We start from the raw sequence: 25,780 nt of genomic DNA, 5'->3' as shown, positions 1-25,780 counted from the left end.
TCTCATTTCAGCGAGAAATAGTCATTGCCTCCCACTGTTTATACTCCAGAATGCTTCTTCCACATCCCCTGTTGGCTTCACAGTCTCTACAATCAAACTATCTTCAATCTGAATACTATCTCTTCCTTCCAGGGCCCTAACTGACGTAAGATAGAGTATTTTCTTCCTTGCCTTTTAAAATGATGTGTAGACAGTAAACGTATTTTCACCTTTCCTTAATTCACTTGGCAAATATTTGCCAGATCCTGCACTGTTCTTTGAGAAAACAGTGGCGAACAAGACAAAGGGGTAACTTTGTCTTGTTAATAAAGAGGTAACTTCAAACAGTGATAAATGATTCCCCTGAGTAATCCTTCTGAAGACTGTCAGTGAAGCTTCCTTAGATTGGACAATCTGGGTAGGTCTTTCAGAGACAGTAAGGTTTAAGGACCTGAGGACCTTAACCTAAAGGAGGAGCTTGCTCAAAGATCCGAGAGCAGGGTATTCCAGATAGTGAGGCAGTAGGCAAGGACAAAGGCCAAAGGAATCAATGAGCTTGGCTTTTTTGATACACAGAAGCTTCTGGAATATAGTGAACAATACATGCAGCTGATGGGCAATTTGCCTACGTGTTTGTAGCAAGAACGAAGTGTCAACTTATAATATGGTGTTGACCTCTTTTCAAAGAAGACAATCCAGTTTGCTAAGCAAATACTTTTCAGGCTATTTATTGGTCATACACTAGGTTTTAATAAGTCCTTCTCTGTCTAACCACTCAACTGTAACCCCAAGTCACCTAAGGTCACAGTTATGAAGTTGCAGGGGTGAGATGCCAACCATTTCTGTTTTACTCCAGTCTCAGAGGTACGTTTCTCCTCCAAATTAAGGGAGTAAGGAGGAACATGTCAGCTGAAGGTCCTCAGCAGTTTTAAGAGCCTTGTAATGTGTCCAAAGAAGCTTATAAATCTGAAGATACCCAGAGAGGGAGCAGGAAGATATAACAGGTCTTTTTTTTTCCCTCAAAAACCACTGCGGATTTGCCCACATTACAAAGATCCAAGTTAGTCTGTTGTTTTTATTTGAGTATTACCAGAGTTAGTGGGAGACTATGTTGGACCAATTTTAGGATATAACATGCCAAGTAGGAATTTGAGCCAGCAGAGAATGCGCCTGACTTCAGTCTTGCCCCCCTTTCTTAAAAAAGACTGTTCCAGCCTCTTGATTATCACTCAGGTTTTCCTACTTTAACCACGTGTTAAAGAATATACAGAATCACAGTATAGCTTAAATGTGGTACATACTAGATGATTATTTTTGGCTATATTGTGTTTCCATTGGGCTTCACTGATGGCTCAGATGGTAAAGAATCTGCCAGCAACGCTGGAGACCCAGGTTCAATCCCTGGGTTGGGAAGAACCCCTGGAGAAGGACATGGCAACCCACCCCAGTATTCTTGCCTGGAGAATTCCATGGACAGAGGAACCTGGCGGGCTACCAGTCCGTGGGACCGCAGAGTCGGACAGGACTGAGTGACTTAACACTTTCTTGTGCTTCCATTACAGAATGAAGCTATCAGCTCATCAAAAGTTGGAGGGAGTTCTTTCCCCCTATCTTTTGCACTTGTTAAAAGTCTCAATTTTCTCAAAGGAAAGCCTTTACCTAGGTCAGTAATTGTAAAACTTATTACAATTGTCTGGCACATAATAAATGGTGAGAGTATTAAAGATTCTCACTCCTCTGCCAGGCGCAATCCCGATTAACTGCGTCTGTGTGAATACACAAGAGGTCCCTTTCCGCCACCAAACGGCGCTAGGGCACCATCCAGAAACGATTCACTAAGTTGGCCCTAGGGTTTGAAGTTTTGAACCCTTAAAAAAAGTGTCAGAAAGGTTAATTCACAAGTTTAGGGGAATCTTCCCAAGAAATGAGTGATGCCGCAGCCAGCGGTGGGCTGCAGAAGGCGCTCTCAGCCTCTGGGTGCACCTCAGACCTCTTGGGATTTTGAAGCTGGAACTCGGGCTGGGGAGTCGCAGGGGTGCGGGAGCGGCAGTGGGTGCAGCCCGACGCCGACAGCAGGTAAGGGCAGAGGTGAGTGCTGAACGCTCTGGGCTCGCCGGACGCGCTCGGGGGCTGCTCGGAGGAGCCGGCTTCCTTCCCGCCCCCGCCCCCTCGCCGCGCCGGGCCGCCGGGGCCGCTCCTCCCCTGGGTGGGTCCCGGCTCCTTTTCTGGCAGGGTCTATTTGCATAGAGGAAACAGCCCAAAGTGGCCGCTGTGGAGGAGCTGGCAGCGGGGAAGGGGGTGTGCGCCGCAGTCCAGCAGCTGCCCAGAGGCCGAGCCCCGCGCCCGGCCGACCTCGTGCCTCGGGTTCTCCCGACCGCTCCCACAAGCTCAGCCCGCGTCCCGGGGCTCTGTGCACCGCCGGCTCCGAGAGCTCATGCTCGACGAGCGCGCCATGAGTCCAGGCCGGCGCGCCTACGAGGACAAGCGGAACGGAGACGCAGCTGGCGGCGGCGGCGGACCCGTGAGCCCCGCGACTGGAGCGCGGGCCTGGGCGGTGAGCGCGCTGTGCCTGCTGCTCTCCGCGAGCTCGGCGGTCGCCTGCCTGCTGCTGGCCGTCCAGGCGGCCGCGCTACAGGGCCGGGTGGCGGCCCTCGAGGAAGAGCGGGAGCTGCTGTTGCGCGCGGGGACTCCCGACGCCTTGGCCGCCTGGGCCGAGCCGCGGCTGGAGCGCCTGCTGCGTGAGGTAAGGGGCAGCGTGCGGAGCGGGGAGTGCCCGTGCGCCGGGAGCCGTGGCGCTGGGGAGGGGTCGCCCGCCAGCGGTGAGCGCCCGAGTGCGTCCCGGCAGGCTGCACGGGGAGGGGTCGGAGGCGGTGGAGGCTGGGGTGCAGGCGGCCGAGCGATCGGTCCTACAGTTCCCGCCCCAGCCTCAGGGTCGGCTTGCGGGAAAAACAAGCTTGGACTGTTTCGGGGACGAGCAGGGGGAGGAAGAGGAAAGACTGCGGACTTTGAAGTAACAGATCTAGGGGCGAGTTTCCACGGGTGTGCGCGCTTGGACCGGTGGCTTCCCGCCTGCGTTTAAGCGCCTGCCCTCTTACCTGTGCCGGGATAATGAAGGAGCTCTTTCGGGAGGGGTCTGATGACTCTTGTCACTGGTAGCAGCTGCTGTTCCCAATGCTGATATACTTGCAGAGTGTGGGGTCTCCAGCAGACCAGAGGTTTCCTGGTGGCGGGAAACGTCTGTCAGACCCGGGCCAGGGTCCTTGGAGGGACATGGTCAATTCAGCCTGCCCTGTCCACCCTCTGACCCGTCAGGAAAGTGTTTCAGAGCAGCTCCATCTTGGGGGTGCTATGCTGTGCCTAGGGCTCCTTGTGCTCCTTGCGCACTCAGTGCGATGGAGACTTTTGGGGATGCCAGCATCAGCTTGGGAGGATGAGGGGAAGAAAAAACAGGGCCGGAAAACCCAGATTCTAGTTTGTGTTGACTCCATCTGGGCGATGCCACCTGGGTATTGTGGACACAGCAGATCTTGAGTTTCCTTGCTAGAAGTGTCATATGAGATTCTGTGACACTTCTGTTAAGGTTGCTGTTATACATCTTCAAAGCAGAAGCCACATTTGGGACTTCAAACTTGTGCCCATCATGTTGATCAAAACCTCCACCTTCTGTGCAGCGGGGTACTTTCCAACAGAATGGTGGTGGTAGACTGGCTAGCATACCCCTGGCTGTGCTGTGCTGTGCTCCCTGGCCTGAGCCATCCTCTACTTCCTAGGAAAGGCGTTTAACCGGAGATCCCCAGCATACTCCCCAAAGTGTTAGTCACTCAGCCCTGTCCCACTCTTGGCGACCCCATGGACTGTAGCTTGCTAGGCTCCTCTGTCCTTGAGAGTTCCCAGTCAAGAATACTGGAGTGGGTTGCCATGTCCTTCTCCAGGGCATCTTTGCCACCCAGGGATTGAACCCTGGTCTCCCGCATTGCAGGCAGATTCTTTACCATCTGAGCCACCAGTTCAGTTCAGTCGCTCAGTCCTGTCCAACTCTTTGCGACCCCATGAATTGCAGCACACCAGGCCTCCCTGTCCATCACCAACTCCCAGAGTTCACTCAGACTCACTTCCATTGAGTCAGTGATGCCATCCAGTCATCTCATCTTCTGTCGTCCCCTTCTCCTCCTGCCCCCAGTCCCTCCCAGCATCAGAGTCTTTTCCAGTGAGTCAACTCTTCACATGAGGTGGCCAAAGTACTGGAGTTTCAGCTTCAGCATCATTCCTTCCAAAGAAATCCCAGGGCTGATCTCCTTCAGAATGGACTGGTTGGATCTCCTTGCAGTCCAAGGGACTCTCAGGGAAGTCTTCAAAGGACATCCTTAACTATAGTGTGAAAAGCACTATAGAGTTTCAAGGTAGGGGAGAGGAAGGGTAGGCTTGTTACTGTGGAGTCCCCTGAATTGTGCTGTCTGTGATCTTTAGTAATGAGCTGTGTATCCATTGTTGAGTTGATTTGAGTTCTTTAAAGAGAGCGGGAGAAGACTACAGCATGCCTTCTTGATCACCATACCTATTTCTTAGTCATTTTAAGCCAGTATTACATCTCTTCTAGCTTGGTTTTGGGCAAAATTGCTGCTTCATGAAATGATTTTCTACGTTCCTCCTGAAAGTGCCTGTAGACTTCAGAAATCTTTCTGGAGCACTGCTGGCAACACCTGGTGTTGGTTTCATAGTTGCAGCCCATTATCTTTTGGCAAATCCTTAGAGACTAGGGTGTTGAACTGATTTATGGAAGGCTAGTACAATTTCTACCTGTTAGTGCAATAATCAGGCTGTTCTTTTGAATAGGAGGCCCCTCTTACTTAGAAAAAAATAAACTATTAAGTTTGATTGAGTACATCAGAAATCCCAGTAAAACTTTTTATGAGGAACTTGCAAATTGTGTCCATTCCAACAGGGAGGAGGGTCCTAGGAAAGCAGCCACCACTGAGAGGTGTGGATTAAGGCCTGAACTACGTAGATCATAGGAGAGATTGCAGTTGCTTCATCCTGCTTCCAAGGAGTTACTAGGCAGAGTATTCCACCTCTCTCTCCCCCACTACCCTCTTTTCTCTTCTTCAGTAGTAAGGTGAAGGAAAATGTCAAATCCTGGGATTTTCACTTGAAATTTGCTGTTCCATTCTGCAGGCTATACCTTTAGCATAGGACACATCTCAGCTAACCAGACTTGATGTGGAGGAGTCTCTACTTGGAGCATCTGAGATGCCATACTACGAGTGCAGTCATGGCTGAGCTTCTGGCTGTTTGCGTGTCCCTGTGAAAAGGCATCTCTTTCCCAGGGCACCAGGCTGTTCCTTCTAGCCATTCTTCTCACAGATGTCGCTGGATGGGAAATGTATACAGCCTGGACAGTGACCCTGAGAGCCCCTGGCTGAAATGAGGGGACTGTGAGAAGTGCAGTAGTGGGAGTTGGTAATTGGTTTTAAATAGATCTGAATATAACTTAAAAAAAAAACTATTCAATATCAAAGACAAATAAATGATGAACTGAAAAATCTCTTAAAGAAAGCACATTTGTACTTGAACATGTTTTTCAGTTCTAATTGTTCTCAGGAAGCATCCTTTCAGCCTGTGCTGAAGTGGTTGTGTATGTGATGGTGCCTGCAGCTTGTCCTTTTACCAACAAGCTTGTTTTCAGAGAAGAGAAATCCTTGCCAACTATACACAACTTTCATGTCAGAAAAATAAAAATAAGCCTACAAAAGCCACTGTTAACATGGAACCCACTATCTTTGTTCCCTTGGGAACGGAACCCTGAAATAACTTCTTTGGGACTGATTGATGTGCCTGATAACATAAATACAGAAGCTACAAAAAAGAATATTCATGATAACTCATGATTATTAAAGACCCTTCCCATGGTATGAAATAAATGGTTTTCAGAAAATAAGCAAGACTTTGGAGCAAGAGTCCTTAACAATCTTCAGTATGACCCCAAAATATAAATGCAAAACAAGCATCTGATATGATGCTTTTTAAGTGCTTTAAATAGCTTGCCTCAGTAATCAAACCCCCCCATTAGTTATATCTAAGTTAAAGTATTACAAAAGCTTAAATTTTAGAGTAAAACAGCTATACCACAGTAAAAATTTTAATGCAAGGATTAAAGAAACATTTAGTATTAAAGGAAACTATTTCCAGCTTACAATGGATTTGTTGTTGGCTATTGGTCTTCCCTTGTCCAGACCAATCAGTTTGAAGATTAAGAAAAACCCAAAGATTCAGGGTAAAATTCAAGCCCTTTCCTTCACTACCATCAACTATATATATATATATATATATATATATATATATATATATGTATGTATGTATGTATATAAGTTAGCATAAAACCTAGAATCAAATGGAGCTTTTTTGGCCTCTGTGGCAGCTTATCACTTGTCAGGATTGCTCTGTGGTATACACTTAAAAATGCCAATTTTTAAATCCCATGGGTCAACTGGAAACCATGTATAAATCATAGCTACATTTGTTTCCTTGACATTTCCTGGTTTCCAAACCAAAAAAAAAGCTTCTTTCCACTTACTTCCTGGCATGTTCACTTTATTTCTCCACTTTATTTTTTATTTTCTTTTTGCAACAGTTTAGGAGAGCTTTATAATACCAGCAGCATGTTTAGAACAAGCCAACTGTCAGGGTATTCCTTTCACAAAGTATTTTGAAATTGTTGAATTGGACTTCTGTGCATTGGTTTTAAAGATTTATAGTATCACTCCTGGGGATCTGTAAGCTGAATGAATTTATACCAGCAGGTAGAGAAGGGTAGATGATAAATGGGATTTAAGTCCCACAATTTACTAGTCTTGGCATCTAACCTCTTCAACTTCCTGAGCTCCAACTTCCTCTTTCCTAATATGATGGCCACAACTACCTATGCAGTGATGAGCGAATTAGGTAATGTAAAGTGTTGGTCAGTAAGCCTTTTGATGGCAAGTACCAGAATACCCTTGTGGCTCAGCTGGTAAAGAATCCACCTGCAATGTGGGAGACCTGGGTTCGATCCCTGGGTCGGGAAGATCCCCTGGAGAAGGGAAAGACTACCCACTACAGTATTCTGGCCTGGAGAATTCCATGGACTGTATAGTCCATGGGGGTCGAAAAGAGTTGGACACGACTGAGCGACTTTCACTTCCACCAAAATACCCAAGTGCGATCCCTTAAACAATACAGTTGTTGAATTCGCTTACATAACCAGAGAAGCCTGAAAGGCAGGCTGCAGACCTTGGGTCAGTTCCATGACTTGGCCATGACTGGGTTCCAGGTTATTATCTGCCATTCTTATGGCCGTAAGATGGCTGCTGCAGCCCCAAGCATGTGTAGCCAAGGAATAGCCAAGGTAGAAGGGAAGAATAGCCAAGGTAGAAGGGAAGAGGGCGAGAAAAAGCCATCTTCTCGAGAGGCTTTCTCCTTTATTTGAGTCAGGGAAATTTCCTTATAGCCACCAGCCAGAATCGGGACCTGTCAAGGGTAATGGGGTTGCCACAGGAGACTTTGGCCGAGTTCGGTACATTCTCTGAGTCTGGGCATGTTGCCAGTGGAAGAAAATTGTAGCTTTGTGTGGAACGGAGCCTAGGAATGGCTATTAGGGAGCGACTAACAGTGGCAGGTGGGTGCCCTAGAATGTTGCCCCACTAGGAGGACAAAAGTGGGGGTAGGGGAGGGGAGAATCATCAAACTGGTGCCGCAGTTCTCCATATCCTCTTCACTGCTGCACACTTTGGGAACACTCTCCAGCTGCGAAATTTCTGTTTCCTTCAAGGTCCTGCTCTCCAGCTCTGCCTCTAGCCATAGTCAAAGACAATGTTGATCATTTGGGATTCTCTCTGGCACAATCCTTTGTAGTTTGTGATCTTGAGCCCTTAAGCGCCTCCTGTTCTGATCCCAAAATGACTGGCTGGAGTGGCTGGGGATGGCACTCTAGGATCCTGCTTTCCAACTCTTCCCACATCACGGCACACACAAAAATGATGACACCTGCACGTTACTGTGCAGTGAGTGGAAGAGGTGCCTCGGGCCGGAGGGGCCTGTCCTAGCTGCTCTGAGGACCGAGGAGATCAGTAAACGTGAATCCGTATGTGGCGCCTTGTACCGGTCAGGTGTGCCCAGACAGCTCTGCTTCCCCTCCTCACCCCAGCCCCAACTATAGGCCCCCTTGGTTTTTTTCAACATCCATATCTCACCATGACCTCCAAATCCCCTTCTAAAGTGTGTACAGTTACAATCATGGTCCCCAGAGCAGGATGTTTCTTTACCTTTGTTGAGCATCATCTCATTAGGTTCCACCTTTCTAGTTGTCTTTGGATCCTTATTCTGTCAAATAGCACTGTGACAGGACCCCAACTCTCACTGGCTTAATTAAAAAGGGAATTCACTGGCTTGAGTAACTGAAATGTCCAGGGAAATGTCTGCTCAGGCACAGTTGCTGCTGCTGCTGCTGCTAAGTCGCTTCAGTCGTGTCCGACTCTGCGACTCCATAGATGGCAGCCCACCAGGCTCCCTCGTCCCTGGGATTCTCCAGGCAAGAACACTGGAGTGGGTTGCCATTTCCTTCTCCAATAAGGCACAGTTAGAGGTGCCTTGATTTTGTGTTTCTTTGTGTTGGCTCTGTATCTGTCAAAGATCCCCTTACTCTTCCCATGAAATGGCAGAGCAGCTGCCAGCAGCTCCAAGTCCATACCCTCCATGTTAGAGTTTCTCTTTCCCAATAGTTCCCCTGAATCATTCCAGTGGTCAATATGGTTTGCCTCAACCAGTCACTGAGATGAGCCAGGCAGCCTCTCCAGTCATGCGGTCTGGGGGTGGGGGGATGGATTGTGCACCTGTGCAGATCTGTGTGTACCCCACTGGAGCTGAAAGGACTGGGAGTGGAGGATGGCCCCTAAAGGGCAATTTGGAGTGTTGTTATTAGAAGAAGAGGAAGAAGACATGGGGCCAGTCAAATCAAGTAGATGATCATCCAAGGAATAACAGGAGAGGGGCTTGGGCGACAAGCTGGAGCCACATACTGGAGAAATTCTTCCTCAATTACTTGACATCCAGCTAAAAGATTTTTGATCAAATGGGATAGGCTGTAGGTTGGTAGATACTTGTTTTGTAGGTGTTTATGTATATTGATAAATTGGGGTTTATCTGTAGTTGTATCAAAATCTGTATTTCTCTGAATATAGTATGCTCACAAAATGTGAGCTTAACAAGTTATAGGATAACTTTAAATCTTAAAACTTCCCCACAACAGCATCATGAGTTTTGGAAGACAGAAGTTATTGTCCTTGTTTTACAAGGGAGAAATGTCACTGAGAGGAAGGCCATGACCTGTTCTGGGCACACAGGCCAGGCTTAGGCTCTCTCAGGGCAGCAGAAGTCTTTGGCAGGAGGAGTGATAAGGGAGGGTGTGTCTTCTCCACCCTTTGTATGAGTTTCCTGTCCAGCCGAGGGCAGTCAGGACCACCTGCTCCCAGGGCCCACCTTCCTCAGCCCACTTCCATCCGCTTCCCAGGGAGTGTTCTCCCCATAGGAGTGTACTTGTGAGGAAGGAGGCTGCTCTCTGGCCTGGCTGAGGAGTGTTGGGGTGCCTGAGTCTCGGTGACCTGGAGCAGTGAGGCCAGGAGGTTGCTCAGCTTTGCCTGGTGCTGTGGGTAAAGGTGGCCTTGAGGGGCCTGAGTCTGAAGAGGAGGTACTCTGGACAAGAACTCAGAAGTCCACTGTCTTTCATCTGTTCAAGCTGCTGTTACAAAACTGGATGGCTTAAACAACAGATACTTATTTCTCACAGTTGCGGAGGCTAGGAAGTCCAGAATCAAGGTATCAGCAGGTTTGATGTCTGGTGAGGACCTGCTTCCTGGTTCATAGATAGCTGTCTTCTCGCTCTGTCCTCATAGGGCAGACAGAAAGGTTGAGGGAGCTCTCTAGGGTCTCTTTTTTTTTGTTGTTTTTCAGTCAATAAGTTGTGTCTGACTCTGTGACCCCATAGACTGTAGCCTGCCAGTTTCCTCTGTCCATGGGATTCTCCAGGCAAGAATACTGCAGTGGGTTGCCGTTTCCTATTCCAGGGGATCTTCCCGACTCAGGAATGGAAGCTGCGTCTTCTGTGTTGGCAGGCTGATTCTTTACCACTGAGCAACCTGGGATGCTGGTGTCTCTTTTATAAGTATACTAATTCCATTTGTAAGGGCTCCACTCCCATGTCCTAACCCCCTCTCAAAGCCCCCATCTCCTAATACCATCATATTGGGGATTAGGTTTCAACACATGAATTGCAGGGAGTGAGGGGCACAAGCATTCAGTTTATAGCAGCCTCTACCACCTGCTGGCAGTGTAGCCCAGGCGGCTCCAGAACCTCAGTTCTCTTCACATGAGGTGGGGCTAAGAACACTGCTCAACCTGTGGGGAGGGGCCATGGTGATTCAGGGAGAGAAGGGAGGGCTGGACAGAATATTCTGTGTAGCCCAGGGTGAACTCTGAGCCTTGGATCTCACTGTTCTTAAGTGTCAAGGCCCCACAGAGCTTTGGTATAATCCTGTACCTTCAGGGAGCCTTCTCTTTCACCACAGATTTCTATACATTTCCCCCTTTTCCCATGTAATTCTGACTCCTGACCCCCGACTAGGCATTGTTAGGTGTTGGTGGGAGATAAGAGTTCTTTCAAACCCTTTTCTCTTTGCTCAGGAGCTTCTCAACTCATCCTCCTTTAGGGTTTTATACCCAGTGTTGGGAATTAGCATGCCTGCTTGGCAACCCTTCCCCTTCCTCCTTTTTTCTTTAAATTTAAATAACCAAGATGTATGCTAGTCTAACATGGCTAATGTTATTGATGATCCCACCACCCTAAAACAAGGACTATGTAACCTTTTGCATGATTTTCTCCAGCCCTTGTTTGGATGTACAGATTCATATATCTCTAAGTGTGCACACTATTTACACCTTGCCTCTGTGTATTTCAACCTTTTTATCAAAAACGTTTTTCCAAGTGCTGTGCAGTCCTTGTGGTCGTATTTCATGGCCACACAGGATTTCATAGGTGGAATCTGCATCCGTCTATTAACACGACATCTAGGCCAGTCCACACCTTTGTTGGTACAGTACAGCTGACGGTTTTGTGGGGAAGGCTTCTTACTTCTATTATTTTTTATGATGTAGAGCAACTGCCTAAAGAGGATCATTTTTAGGGCTTTGTATTTTGTCTTGATTTTGGAACATTTAAGTTTGTCCGTGACATACATGTTTATCCTCCTGTGGAATTCCCAAACTGTTAAATCAAATGATTTTGATATATCAAATTTAAATCAAATTGTTAAATCAGGCTTCAAGTTTTATGATGGGAAAAGTGGATTCAATCTGTCTTTCGGTTGAGCTTTTATTTTACGTCAGTTAGGTCTGTTGTTGTTGAAAGCAAAAGCAAAAAGCAAATGATAAAGAAGTCTGAAAATAAGATTTGGAAGAACTCTGAAGATTTCATTTCAGAATTAGGCTCATTTGTTGATTTGGCGCAGAATCCTCCTTAAGCAGTGTTTTGCAGAGCCTGCACTCCCTCTGCGATGCAATTTCTAATTCTGTGAACAAATGTAACAGTGTTTGGTAAACTTCTCCATAGGCCACACACAACCTCCAGCTCTTCTCCAGTTGATTTTCTCCATGTGTAGGATCAGGATTAATCTTTAACTGTTGACACAGGCATTTAGAAAGCAGCCCTTCATCATATCTGGAAACTATTTCAGTACTAAGCACCAACCATTGGGAGAAAAAAAATAAGTTTACAGATTTTACTTTATCTTACTATTTGTTTTGGCTCAGATGGTAAAGAATCACCTGCAATGCGGAAGACCTAGGTTTGATCCCTGGGTCGGGAAGATTCCCTGGAGGAGGGCATGGCAACCCACTCCAGTATTCTTGCCTGGAGAATCCCATGAACAGAGAAGCCTGGTGGGCTATAGTCCATGGGATTGCAAAGAGTCAGACATAACTGAGTGACTAAGCACACATTATTTATTTTTGGCCATACTGCGTGACTTGTGGGATCTTAGTTCCCTGACCAGGGATCAAACCCAGACCATCAGTGATGAAAGCTCAGAGTCCTAACCACTGGACTGCAAGAGAATTCCTTGCAGATATAGTTTTTAAAAAAGGCATGTCTGTGTACTCCTGGAGGCTACAGGGGAAATGGTTAAGGGCCTTCCGGTGTACACCGTGGACAGAGGTTCACATATTTGTTCTTGTGGTATTTCTTAACAGCCCCATCCCAACCCCTGCTAGACAGGCTTCACTCTCCCAGAGGGGCAGCGACCAGCCCCAGGTGGGGGCAGCAGTGTACACCGAAGTCTGGATGACCTGAGTCCCTTTGTACAGTCTCACATCAGCCCCCTGGGGAAACGATACCTTAGTTTTTCCTGTCAGTGTGGCCATCCTCTGCAGGGGTTTGATGTGTAGAGCAGCAGGGAATACTTTAGCTTTAAGCAGAACTGGGTTCCCATCTGAGTTCTGCCATTTCCCAGCTGTGTTGTTGTTTAGCCGCTGAGTTGTACCAATTCTTTTGCAACCCCACGGACTGTAGCCCATCAGGCTCCTCTGTCCATGGGATTTCCCATGCAAAAATATTGGAATGGGTTGCCATGTCCTTCTCCCGGGAGTCTTCCTGACCCAAGGATCAAACCTGCGTCTCCTGCTTTGGCAGGCAGATACCTTACCACTGAGCCACCAGGGATGCCTTCCCAGATGTGCAGATTTGGGTAAATGGTTGTTTTTCCAAACCTCAGTTTGCTCATCTACTAAATGCGGATTACTGTATTTGCCTCATAAGGTTTCTGTGGGGATTAAACCAGTTGATATGTCTGAAGAGCTCAACACATCGTATACATCCTGAAAATGGTTCTTTTTGTTGGAATACTTTCTTTGACTGAATCCAGAAGGAATGTCTTTGCTAATTGGACAGGAGGTCCTGTGGTTACAAGCACGATCTTAAGATCTTTTTACCACTGGGGTTGTGCCATCCTGTTAAGGACACACAGAAGAGAAAAAGGTATCAACATGTCCAGTCTCTGAGTCAGTGATGTGAAATGTGACTTGGTTGTTGAAGAAAAGCAGACTGCATTAGTTTCATTGCCCCATTTTTTTTCAGTCTCTCATTTGAGCAAAATGAGATTTTTCCATTTAAATTAAAAATTTCAGTTTTGATCACAATAAAAATATAATTATTCATGAAAATTATTAGATGGATTTTCATTGTGAAAGGGCTCTCAAACACCCAATAAGTTTGCTTTAATTAATAAGTTGGTCTGCTTTCATGAATATGCAGTATGGCACAAGTACTCCAAATGCTCATGGTTAAACTAATGAGTTAAGAGGCCTCACACATACCTGTTTTGATTCATATTGGTAAATGAGAAAACCTTGTTTTTCTGATGTAGCCACAAAATCAGGGACGTGGGAGTACCTTCCAATAGGTAACGTGAACTTTTAAAACAGAATTTGCTTCCAACTTTACGTTGTGAAATAAATCATAAAGTAGTTAGAAAAAATTCTGGTGTTTTCAGAAGACAATTTAAATAAAATCTATCAATACTTAACTTGGGCCTCCAAGGAGGATCATCACACAAAAACCAGGGTTTGTCCATTTACTTAACTGTGCCTTTTTGTGTGATGTATGGGCTGTTAGCATCTTGTGTTCACACCCATCTTTTGGTTCAGATGAATGAAGGACAAGTTCACACAGCACTGGGAATAGAGTGTGTGTGTGAGGGGGAGCCAGTGCAAGGACTGGGAGAGCCTGAGAGTGTGCATGCGTATGAGTGTGTATGTGTGTATGAGCAAGTGTGCACACATGTGAGCATGCTGCCTGTGTGTATATACATGTGAGTACACATGTGTCTAAGTATGTACATAAATGTGAGTGTGTGCATGTGTGGGGGTATGTATGAGCGTGTGTATACACATATGCAGATGTTATTTTGTCTCGCTGATCATGCCTACTATGCCAGTTGTCTTGCTATATTTCACTGTGCCCCCTGTTCGCTAAACCAAGGGTAGGCAAGGTGAGAACAGGGAAGCTGGAAGAAAACTCGAAGAGCCATAGGAACTGCAGCCATGTTTATTTTCTCTGGGCTGGCAAAGCAGGCGTAGCAGCAGACATAACATGACCTCTCATAACATAACCTCTCCTAAAATAACGTCCTCAGGGCTTTCCAGGTGGAACTTATATATGCTTACAGAACAAAAGTAGCCTGTGGCCAAGCAAGTATCTCATATCACACATGCAGTGCTGTAAGTCGTCTCAGCTGTTACATAATCATTATTCACAAAACATGGGCAAGAGCAAGAGCACATGGGGCGAGAGAGCATGACCACGCCATCTTGGCTAACTTGCTTTTTTCCTACATATATGCACACAGGAGCTAGGAAGGAAGTGGGAAAGGCGAGACCAACTTAACCCCTTGCCTCCCCACAGAAGTTGTCCCACCTGGAAGCCTGGCACAACTCAAGCCATTGCTTCAGAGCTGGGAGACCTGGGTTTGAGCCTGGAGCTGCCTCTAAACTGACCACAGTGTCCTGGGACAAATTAGTCAACTTTTCCAAGCCTCAGCTTCCTCCTCTGGAAAAAGGGTGATGGTGTCTGCTTCACTACATTTCTATGAGCATGGAGTAAGGCCCCTTCCCCGGACTTCCCTGGGTGGTGAGGGGCCAGCACTGCCCTCCTTACCTACTCCCCGCATGGCTAATCCTAGCCACAGGGCTGCCAGGATTGCTAACATCAGTGTCACATGCTTCCTGGGGACAATTCCTCCTCCTCCTTCCAGCTCCTGTGATGAAGCTCACACCTTAGGAGTGGCCGTGAATGAGTTGAGCTGGAAGAAGCACCATAGTATCACTCAGCCCAGCCAATCCAGGTTCTGCTGCTGCTGTCTTCCTGGGCTTTTGTTTAATTAGTGCTCCCTGAGTCCATGGCTACTGATCATTCTTCCCATTCCTCTTCTTAAATATTCTCAAAGGTGTCTCCCTCCCCTCACCCCCATCAACCCTCAGTGCCTCTCATCACCTGCGAGCTCATACGGTGAAAACATCTCAATCTGCCTGGCAGTCAAAGTCCTTTCAGCCTATCCCTGCCTCCTCTCACTTCAGTGCACTTGGGGATAGTGGGGAAGTGGAGTGGGGTGGGGGCAGGGGTAAGTGAGGGCACCCCATCTGTTTTAGTGTACTGGTGCTGCCCTAACAAATTACCACAGTCAGGGTGGCTGAAACAACAGATGTTTCTTTTCTCATCATCCTAAAGGCTAGAAGTCTGAGATCCACGTGTCAGCAGGTTGGTTCTTCCTGAGGCCTCTCTCCTTGGATGGCTGTCTTCTCCCTGGTCCTCACATGGTCTTCCTTCTGTGTGTATATGTGTCTGAATCTCCTCTCCTTAAGAGGACACCAGTCATATTGGATCAGGGACCACCTGATCCAATAACCTCATTTTAACTTAATTATCTATTTAAAAACCCCATCACAAATGCAGACACACTCAAGGACTGGGGGGTTAGGACTGCAACACATGAATTTTGGCAGGGGCCACAATTCAACCCACCACCATCTAATTAGACCTTCACATCAAGAAATGCCAGATGTTCACTGAGGACAGGATCAAGAGGGCAGGGGTCAGCAAGAACAGGTGGAACCCCATGTGGGGATTAAAGCAGGCCTGACATGGCAGCTGGGCTGTGGTGTGGAGAAGGCTTGGAGGCCCCACATGGGAGCAGCCTGAGTGCTCTCTTCAACATGTCAGAAGCCATGATGGAGGGAATTCCCTGGCAGTTCAGTGGCTGCGATTCATGGGGTCACAAAGAGTCGGACATGACTGAGCGACTGATCTGATCTGATCTGATCAGTGGCTAAGACTCCGCATTCTCGTTGCCAAGGGCCCGGGTTCATTCCTTGGTTGGGGAACTAAAGACCCCACAAGGCACGCAGTGTGGCTAAAAAGAAAAAAGAAAAAACAAAGCCATGATGGAAATTGTTCATCCCCCTCACAGAGCTCGTATAGTTGGTGGGATTTCTTTCTGTCACGCTGGTACAATGAACCTTAGAAGAGGGGTTCTGATGGCAAGTGATGTGTGTGTCTTTGAAAAATGATGAACGGGAACATGAATTAACGATTACTGGAGACTTGCATTTTGTTTGCAGACCACACCTTTCAAAACACACTTACTTACGTATTTTGGGACTGAACAAGGACCCTTAAGGAAATGTTTGCCGATGTGGTTTATAAGAGTCATTCAGCATGCCAATGGAAGTCACCCATTAAATTCACATTCTTTAGAGAAAAGTTTCTGAGCTCCTGCCAAATGCCTGGGTTGGGCTAGATGTTCTCATTGTCTTTACCTGGCTCTGCCGGGATGTTTACCTGGCACCGTGGTGGAAGCTGAGGCTCAGGATGGTGAATGGATACCTCCTGAGCCCAGGATTCCTGCCCCGCCAGCCAGCCAAGCCCTCGGGGGCCAAGGCCCTGAGCATCCTTGTCCTCTGGCTTTTGTTAGGTTATATGTGACATATAGTGAACTCCATATATTTGAAATGTATAATTTGCTACATTTTGACACGTGTACACCTGTGAGATCATCTCCACAGTCAAGATAGTGAACACGCCCAAGCCCATGACCCTCAAAACTTTTCCTCTTTCTTCCTTGAATTCTCTCCCTTCCATTCTTTCCCACCTGCCACCCAGGTATTGCTGATTTCTTTTCACAATTGATCAGTTTTCCTTTTTGTAAGATTTTTATATGAATGGAATCACACAGTATGCATTCTTTGGGGGTGGGGAGAGGAATCTGGTTTCTTTCACTCAATATAATTATTGACTCTTTCTTGGATACTTTTGCATACATTGTTAGTTCATTCTTTTCTGTTACTGTTATTATATGGATTTGTCCATCCTAAAGGAGATCAGTCCTGGGTGTTCATTGGAAGGACTGATGTTGAAGCTGAAACTCCAATACTTTGGACACCTGATGCAAAGACCTGACTCATTTGAAAAGACCTTGATGCTGGGAAAGATTGAGGGCAGGAGGAGAAGGGGACGACAGAGGATGAGATGGTTGGATGGCATCAGTGACTCAGTGGACATGGGTTTGGGTGGACTCCAGGAGTTGGTGATGGACAGGGAGGCCTGGTGTGCTGCAGTTCATGGGGTCTCAAAGAGTTGGACACGACTGAGCGACTGAAGTGAACTGAACCACAGTTTTTTAATCCTTTCACATGTGAGTGGATATTTGGATTATTTCAGTTGGAGGCTATTACAAATAAAGCAGCTATGGACATTCATGGACAAGTCTTTGTATGGAATATACTTTCATTTCTCTTGGGTATAAATACCTTGGAGTAGAATGGTTTATTGTCTGATAGATATGTGATTAACTTTTTAAGAAACTGACAAACTCTTGTTCAAGACCATCTTATTATTTTACATTCCCATCAGCAGTATATGCAAGTTTAATTTGTTCATATAGTATGTCTCTATTTTGGGGGGGTGCTTTTAAGACTTTCTTTTTATCCCTGGTTTTAAGCAATTCAATTATGTTATGCCTTGGTGTAGTTTCCTTCATGTCTATTTTGCCTAAGTTTCATTAAGAGTCTTGAATCTGTGAGTTTATAGTTTTCATCAAAATTTGAAAAAGTTCTTGGCCATTTCTTCTTCAGATGCTTTTTCCTCCTCTCCTTTGTGGAACTCCAATTACACACATATAAGGCCACTTGAATCCCAAAGCTCACTGCCATACTTTCTTTTTAAAATAATTCTTTCTCTCTGTGTTCATTTTGGATAGTTTCTATTACTGTTTTACTAATCTTTTCCTCTGCAATGTTTAATCCTCCACTAATCCTTTCTGTCCTGTTTTCCATCTCAGACATCATAGTGCTCATCTCTAGAATTTCAGTTTAGGTTGTTTAATATCTTTGATGTCTCTACTTAACCTTTTGAACATAGACCACACAGTTCCAATCCTTGTTTTAAGGTCTTTGTGTGCTATGGCAGTTGTGGGTCATTCTCAATTAACTGATTTTTCCTCATTATGGGGCCTATTTTTCCTGCTGATAATTTCTTATTATATGCCAGATGTTATGAGTTTTACCTTTCTAGGTGCTGGATATTTTTATTTTTCTATCAATATTCATGAGCTTTGTTAGGTCATAGTTGTTACTTGGAAATAGTTTAATCTTTGGGGGTTTTGTTTTTAAGATCCATTAGGTGGAATGAGAGCTATATTTAGTGTAGGGCTGGTTATCCCCTACCCCTGAGACAGGACCCTTCTTGGTCCCCTGCTCAGTGTCGTAACCTGTGCTCTTCCCAGCCCTGCGTGAGATCTGGGCACTGTTCCCTCTAACCCTTTCCTTGCCTCAGATTGTCTCTTCACACACATGTGCCCTCTGCTGAATACCCAGTGAAGATGCTGGATGGCTTCCATGCTTCCTGTGTGCAGCTCTCACCTACCAGGCCCTTTGTTCTGCAAACTCTAGCTACCTTGGTATCCCTGGACTCCTAGCTGCAAGGTTCCACCTGTATCTCTTCTTCTTGTGCCACAACCTAGAAAACTCTTTCCAGGCAGGAATCCAGAGTAGTTTTTTTTTTCTGTGTCTTTGAGGATCATTCTCCTTCCTTGCTTTATCTCAATATCTTCAAAACCATTGCTTCATATATTTTGTTTGTGGGATTTTTTTTATTGTTGTTGTTTGGATTTTTGACATTGTTTTAGGCAGGAGGGTAAGACTAATCATTCCTACTCCATCTTGCCTAGAAGTAGAAAGCCGTGATATAGCTTTAAAGATTTTTTAGAATAATTTTAGATGTATGTAGAAACACTGTGGGCTTCCCTCATAGCTCAGCTGGTCATCTGCCTACAATGAAGGAGACCCGGCTTCAATTCCTGGGTTGGGAAGATCCCCTGGAGAAGGAAATGGCAACCCACTCCAGTATTCTTGCCTGGAGAATCCCATGGACAGAGGAACATGGCAGGCTATAGTCCACAGGATCACAAGAGTTGGACACAACTTTGCGACTAAACCACCACCAGAAACATTGTACATGTGTGCATAACCATAGTGCATGCATGCTAAGTCATTTTAGTCATGTCCGACTCTGCAACCCTATGGATTGTAGCCCACCAGGCTCCTCTGTCCATGGGATTCTCCAGACAAGAATACTGGAGTGGGTTGCCATGCCCTCCTCCAGGGGATCTTCCAAACCCAGAGACTGAACCCACATCTCTCATGTCTCCTCCATTGGCTGGTGGGTTCTTTACGACTAGCACTACTTGGAAATCCCACATAACCATAGTACATTTGTCAAAAGTAAAAAATTAAATGTGATGCAATACTCTGGAAGGCAGAATTCTAAGATTGCTCCTAAGGTTACCATTCCTGGTTGTACATACTTTGTATAATTCCCTCCCCATGAGTATAGGCAGAACCTGTGATTATGATGATAAGACTGAGTTACTCAACCTATGATTGAGTTACTAATCAGTTAACTGGGTTAATTTAAAAGTTTATCCTTGGTAGGTCTGAGTTAATTTAATTAGGTGAGTCCTTAAAAAAGATTGGACCCTTCCTTGAAGCATGAGAGGGTTTGTGGACAGGACCACATGGCAAGGAACTGGCAGCAGCCCCTAGCCAGCAGTTAGCAAGGACTGGAGGCCTCAGACCACAAGGAACCACATGAACTTGAAAGAGGACCCAGAGGTGCAGAAGCACCCCACATTGATTTTAGCCTTTTGAGACCCTGAGCAGAGAACCAAGTTCATCTGTGTCTAGACTTCTGATCTCCTAAACTATAAGATAGCAAATTTTTGTTGTTTTTAAAAACTTCTAATTTGGTGGAAATTTGTTATGCAACAATGGAAAATGAATATGATTGCTACTAACTAAAAAGAACCAGGTCAAATTCATGAGTAACAATAACCTACTATTCATCTAGAAAGATCTCAATAAAAACTAATGTGAAAAACAAAAGACTCATGTGAAGGCCAGCATGAAGCCATGGACCTCTCCCATCACCTCCAGTTTTCAGGGTGCTTTTCACACTCTCATATTGTGGTTCAGTTGGAGATAGTTAGAATTCTGATCAAGAATGGGTCTATTATATGAGAATATATTTTCAAACCATATATATGATGAGGATATAGTATCCAAATATGTAAAGAACTCGGAGAAGGCAATGGCACCCCACTCCAGTACTCTTGCCTGGAAAATCCCAGGGACGGGGGAGCCTGGTGGGCTGCCGTCTATGGTGTCACACAGAGTCGGACACGACTGAAGCGACTTAGCAGCAGTAGCAGCAGCATGTAAAGAACTCTTATAGCTCAACAATAGACAAACAACCCAATTTTAAAAATGGACAAGCGGCTTGAACAGACATTTCTTCAAACAAGATATGCAGATAGTCAGCAAGCACATGGAAAGGTGCTCAGCATCATTAGTCATTAGGGAAATGCAAGTCAAACCCATAATGAGATAACATTTCACATCCATTAGGATCTGTTAGTGAGAATGGATCTTCATACACTGCTGGTGGGAATGTTAATTGGTTCAGCCACTGTGGAAAATTTTAGTGGGTCTTCAAATCGTTAAATATGGAATTACTGTGAAAGTGAAAGTTAGTCACACAGTCATGTCCGACTCTTTGCGATCCCATGGACTGTAGCCCACCAGGCTCCTCCATCCATGAATTTTCCAGGCAAGAGTACTGGAGTGGGTTGCCATTTCCTTCTCCAGGGGATCTTCCTGACCCAGGGATCAAACGTGGGTCTCCTGCATTGCAGGCAGATGGATTCTTTACCATCTGAGCTAGTAGGGAAGCCCAATATGACCCAGCAATTCCACTCCTAGATATACACCCAAAAGAATTTTAAAGTATTCAAACAGTACATACACGTACACTTATGTTCATAGCAGCACTTCTGACAATAGCCAGAAGGTGGAAACAGCCCACATGATCATCACAGAATATATGGATAAACAAACTGTGGTATGTATACTATGTATACATACCAAAATGTAGTACTATAGTACTATTAAGCTATAAAGGAACAAAGTACTGACACATGATACAAAGTGAATGAATCTCAAAAACGTTTTGGTAAGTGAAAGAAGCCAGACACAAGAGGTCACATGTTGTGTCATTCTATTTCTGTGAAATATCAAAATTAGGTCAATCCATAGAGATAGAAAGCAGATTGGTGACTGAGAGGAGGGAGGAAAGGGAAGCTACTGCTTGATGGGTACAGGATTTCCTTTTGGAGTAATGGTAATATGTTGAAACTAGATGGAACTCCATAAAAGAGGTGGCTGCCCAACATTATGAATTCCCTAAAGGCCACTTAATTTTTCACTTTAAAATGGTTAACTTTATGCTATGTGAGTTTTGTTTTAATTTTTAAAAAAGAATAATCTGTTATAGAAAATAGCAAAGTTATATCTTAATCAGTGATGACTGAAAGCTACTCAGTTGTGTCCTACTCTTTGTGATCCCATGGACTATACAGCCCATGGGATTCTCCAGGCCAGAATACTGGAGTGGGTAGCCTTTCCCTTCTCTAGGGGATCTTCCCAACCCAGGATTGAACCCAGGTCTCCCACATTGCAGGTGGGTTCTTAACCAGCTGAGCCACAATAGGTGGCTGCTGCTGCTAAGTCGCTTCAGTCGTGTCTGACTCTGTGCGACCCCATAGATGGCAGCCCACCAGGCTCCCCCATCCCTGGGATTCTCCAGGCAAGAACACTGGAGTGGGTTGCCATTTCCTTCTCCAATGCATGAAAGTGAAAAGTGAAAGTGAAGTTGCTCAGTCGTATCCAACTCTTCGAGACCCCATGGACTACAGCCTACCAGGCTCCTCCGCCCATGGGATTTTCCAGGCAAGAGTACTGGAGTGGGGTGCCATTGCCTTCTCCGATAATCAGTTGCTAGTGACTGTAATTCTGCTACCCATTTTTTAAAAAGTCTTTATTGAGTTCGTTACAATATTGCTTCTATTGTTAACATTCTGGTTTTTGGCCCTGAGGCATGTGGGATCTTAGAATCTTAGCTCCCCAACCAGGGAGCCAACCTGCACCTCCTGTATTGTAAGATGAAGCCTTAACCACTGGACCACCAAGGACCTGTACCCATTTTTTAAGTGAACCACAGACTGCATTTAGGTCTTCTAGCCAGTTTTTCCTCTAATCTTCTTCTCCTATTCCAGGACCCTATCCAGGAGACCACATTGCATTTAGTTGTCTTATCTTTTCCAATCTATGACACCTGATCAGTTGTTTCTTGCTTTTTATGACTTTGACAATTTGAAGGCATATTGGTTAGGTATTGTGTAGAATGTTGCTCAATTTGGACTAGTGTGATGCTTCTCATTAGACTGAGTTCTGAGTATTTGGGGAAAATACCAATTGGGTGGATTGCCACTGTCACGACATCATGTCAGTGGTCTATGATGTCAACATGACCTATCACTGTGGACATTAACCTTGATCACTTGAGTAAAGCGGTATATGCTAGATTTCTCCATTATAAACTTACTGTTTTCCTACTCTACATTTTGGAAGTAAGTTCCTAAGTCCAGGCCATACTCAAGGAGAGGGGAATTTAGCTCTACCTCCTGGAGACAGAAGTATCTACATATATTACTTAGAATTCTTCTGTAAGAAAGATTTGTCTCTTTCCCCTATTTGTTTATTTATTTACCCAATCATTTATATCAATATGGACTCATAGGTATTTAATTTGTTATTTGGATTTTAATTCAGTACTACATCCTTTATTTTGTTGCTTACACTGTTCCAGCTTTGGCCATTCTGAATTCTTTGACTTTGTTTTGTTTCTTTGATGTACCTGCCCTCCCCACCTTAAAGCATTTCCTTATTTTTTGATACTATAAGATACTCCATGCTTGTCTTATATTTTTCCTGCCCTGGCTCTAGAAGCAGTCATTTCTCCAAGGAGTCATGGTTCTTTCCCTTGGAGAATGGTATTTAGAAACCAAGATCTGGGTGCTGAATGTGCTTATTGCTACTAGGGTGCCATTAGTTGTAGGTCTTCTCTGCAAACAGCAAAGGCACAAAGAGTACCTGTGTACTCTTTTATATTCACATAACTGTAATTATTTCTCTATGCATCTGTCTGTGTATATAACGTAAGCATGACCTCATAGTGATGTCTCTGACCAATCCAGCACCACACTGTTCATTTTAGCTTTCCCCCTTTGCTTATTTATAACTTCTTTCTCAGACAGTGAGAAACCTGACTCTCATTACCCATAGTTTATCTACTTATTTGCTCAACCCCAATATATATGCATAGTAATTTCAAAATTGCCACCCTGTACCCCTGTGTGAAACAATTATACCTACCAGAGTATTGCCTTTATGGGCAGTTCCTTTGGTCTTCAGCCCACAGTTTTCAATTGAAACACTATTTTGCAAAGTGACTCAGGTCAGCTGCACGTTTTTCCCAACTACTTTCAGTGAGGTTATATCATGTAATTTTTTTTTTTTACAGTAATATAAGAGTCTTTAACACCCCACTTACACCAATGGACAGATCATCAAAACAAAAAATTAACAAGGAAACACAAGCCTTAAATGATATATTAGATGAGACTGATCTCATTGATATTGTCAGTCAGTCAGTTCAGTCGCTCAGTCAAGTCCGACTCTTTCCGACCCCATTAACCGCAGCACGCCAACTCCCAGAGTCCACCCAAACCCATGCCCATCGAGTTGGTGACGCCATCCAGCCATCTCATCCTCTGTCATCCCCTTCTCCTCCCACCCTCAATCTTTCCCAGAATCATGGTCTTTTCCAATGAGTCAGCTCTTCGCATCAGTTGGCCAAAGTATTGGAATTTCAGCTTCAACATCAGTCCTTCCAATGAACATACAAGACTGATCTCCTTTAGGATGGACTGGTTGGATCTCCTTGCAGTCCACGGGACTCTCAAGAGTCTTCTCCAACACCACAGTTCAAAAGCATCAATTCGGCTCTCAGCTTTCCTTATAGTCCAACTCTCACATCCATACATGACCACTGGTGAAACCATAGCCTTGACTAGACGGACCTTTGTTGACAAAGTAATGTCTCTGCTTTTTATTTATTTATTTTTTTTTATTAATTTTTTTTTCTGACTCTATGAATTTGCTTATTCGAGATAGCTCATGCAAGTGGAATCACACAGTATTTGTTCTTTTGTGACTGGGCTTATTCCATTTAGCTATTTTCAAGGTCTATCTATGTTGTAATCTGTGTTAGAATTTGCTTCCTTTTTATTTTATTTTATTTTTTATGTTAATAAACTTCTGTTTGATTTTGTCCTGCTATTCTGTCATTTCTTACAGAGATCCTCAGCTAAGAACTCAGAAGGGTAAAGGGAAATAAGCCTCTATGTCACCCTAAGTCAGCTTCAATAATTGCCATAGTGAGCAGTCTCTTTTTTTTTTTTGGGGGATGAAATGTCCTATAGCTATCAATTAGGTCTAACTGGTTTATTGTATTGTTTAAAGTTTGTGTTTCCTTGTTAATTTTCTGTTTAGTTGATCATGTAATATATCATGTAATTTTAATATAGTTACATTAATTTGTCTCAGGCTACATTCCATCCTGGACTTTTTCAACATCCTAGTTGATTTTTTAAAAATTTGTATCCATTAAAGTTTCCTCTTTGTGATGTATGGTCCAATAGTTTTGACAAATGCATGGAGTATATCCATCATCCCAGCACCATACAGAACAGTTCTCTCACCTCAGAGCTCCTCGAGTCTTTTTGTGCTTCATTCCTCCCGCTCCCTCAGTCTTTGGCAACTATTGACCTAATTTCTGTCTCTGTCATTTTGTATGGCTTGGATTTTTTACAGCAACTCTTTTTTATTAGACATGAAAAGTGCTTGTAAACAGAGGTTGTCTTACTTTGTGATTGAAGTTAGTCGATACCAGGGTTCAAGTCCAGTCCTGATGCTTACATTCCCCTGAGTCTCAGTTTTCTCATCTGTAAATGAGTCTAAAGCTTGTCCTAGCTTCATGGGGTTCTTGGGAGGACTCAGTAGGATAACAGTTGTTGGCACAGTGCCTGGCACATAATAAGTAATCAGTAAACTTGGTGGTAATAATACTTTATATTTGTTACCCTTATCATCACCAAAATTATCATGACCATGGTGGGATGTTAAAAAGGACTGTTAAAGAGACCAGGATATGCTGCTCTCTTGAGTTGCTGGTGGTTATAACAATGTACCCATGGGCCCTTCCCTACAGGGGTTGGAAGGAAGGCAGAGAGGATGTGACTATAGCAGGGCTTTGATCTTCTGCAAGCCTTCCTCTGGTGTTTGTGGTGCCTGTGTGATTTATCAGGGTTGATCCTGAAATTAGGGCTTCCTGAGAAGACAGAATCATGTCTGTCACTCAAAAATTGCCCTAGGCAAGGAAATTTTAGGGCTTCATTTTGGCTTTTCTCCTCCCCAGGATTTTTTTTTTTCCACTGAGAAGATATTACAGTGTGGAAAAAACTTTTTAAAAAGTAAATCACCATTATCCATATACCCAAGTGGGTAGATGTTTTGGTAGTTGCTGCCATTCCATGGCTACATTTTTACACAGATGTAAACATTATTTATTGTATCATAAACATTTTTCTGTGTTGCTACATAGTTTTCATAATGATTTTTCATGAAGATATGAGTTTCATGAAGGGGATTCATCATCCTTCACTAAAATATACCCACTGTTTTGCAGTGCAACAAATCATGAATATAATTTTTT

At 44.6% G+C, this 25,780-nt stretch overlaps 1 protein-coding gene across 1 annotated transcript in view; it reads left to right on the top strand.

Moving 5' to 3' along the window:
* The first annotated feature begins 386 nt into the window (after nucleotides 1-386).
* The window catches only part of COL23A1 (collagen type XXIII alpha 1 chain), a 403,501-nt gene continuing 378,107 nt past the window's right edge, over nucleotides 387-25,780 (top strand). Inside the window, exon 1 of the mRNA XM_002689036.5 lies at nucleotides 387-2,722. Coding sequence (XP_002689082.4) covers nucleotides 2,414-2,722 — 309 coding nt within the window. The 5' untranslated portion in view covers nucleotides 387-2,413. The remainder of the gene's footprint in view (nucleotides 2,723-25,780) is intronic.

The sequence above is a fragment of the Bos taurus genome, chromosome 7 (genome assembly GCF_002263795.3).
Source record: "Bos taurus isolate L1 Dominette 01449 registration number 42190680 breed Hereford chromosome 7, ARS-UCD2.0, whole genome shotgun sequence".
Lineage (NCBI taxonomy): Eukaryota > Metazoa > Chordata > Mammalia > Artiodactyla > Bovidae > Bos > Bos taurus.
The sequence above is the reverse complement of the archived record's forward strand: the minus strand, read 5'-3'. Positions and strand labels throughout refer to the sequence as shown.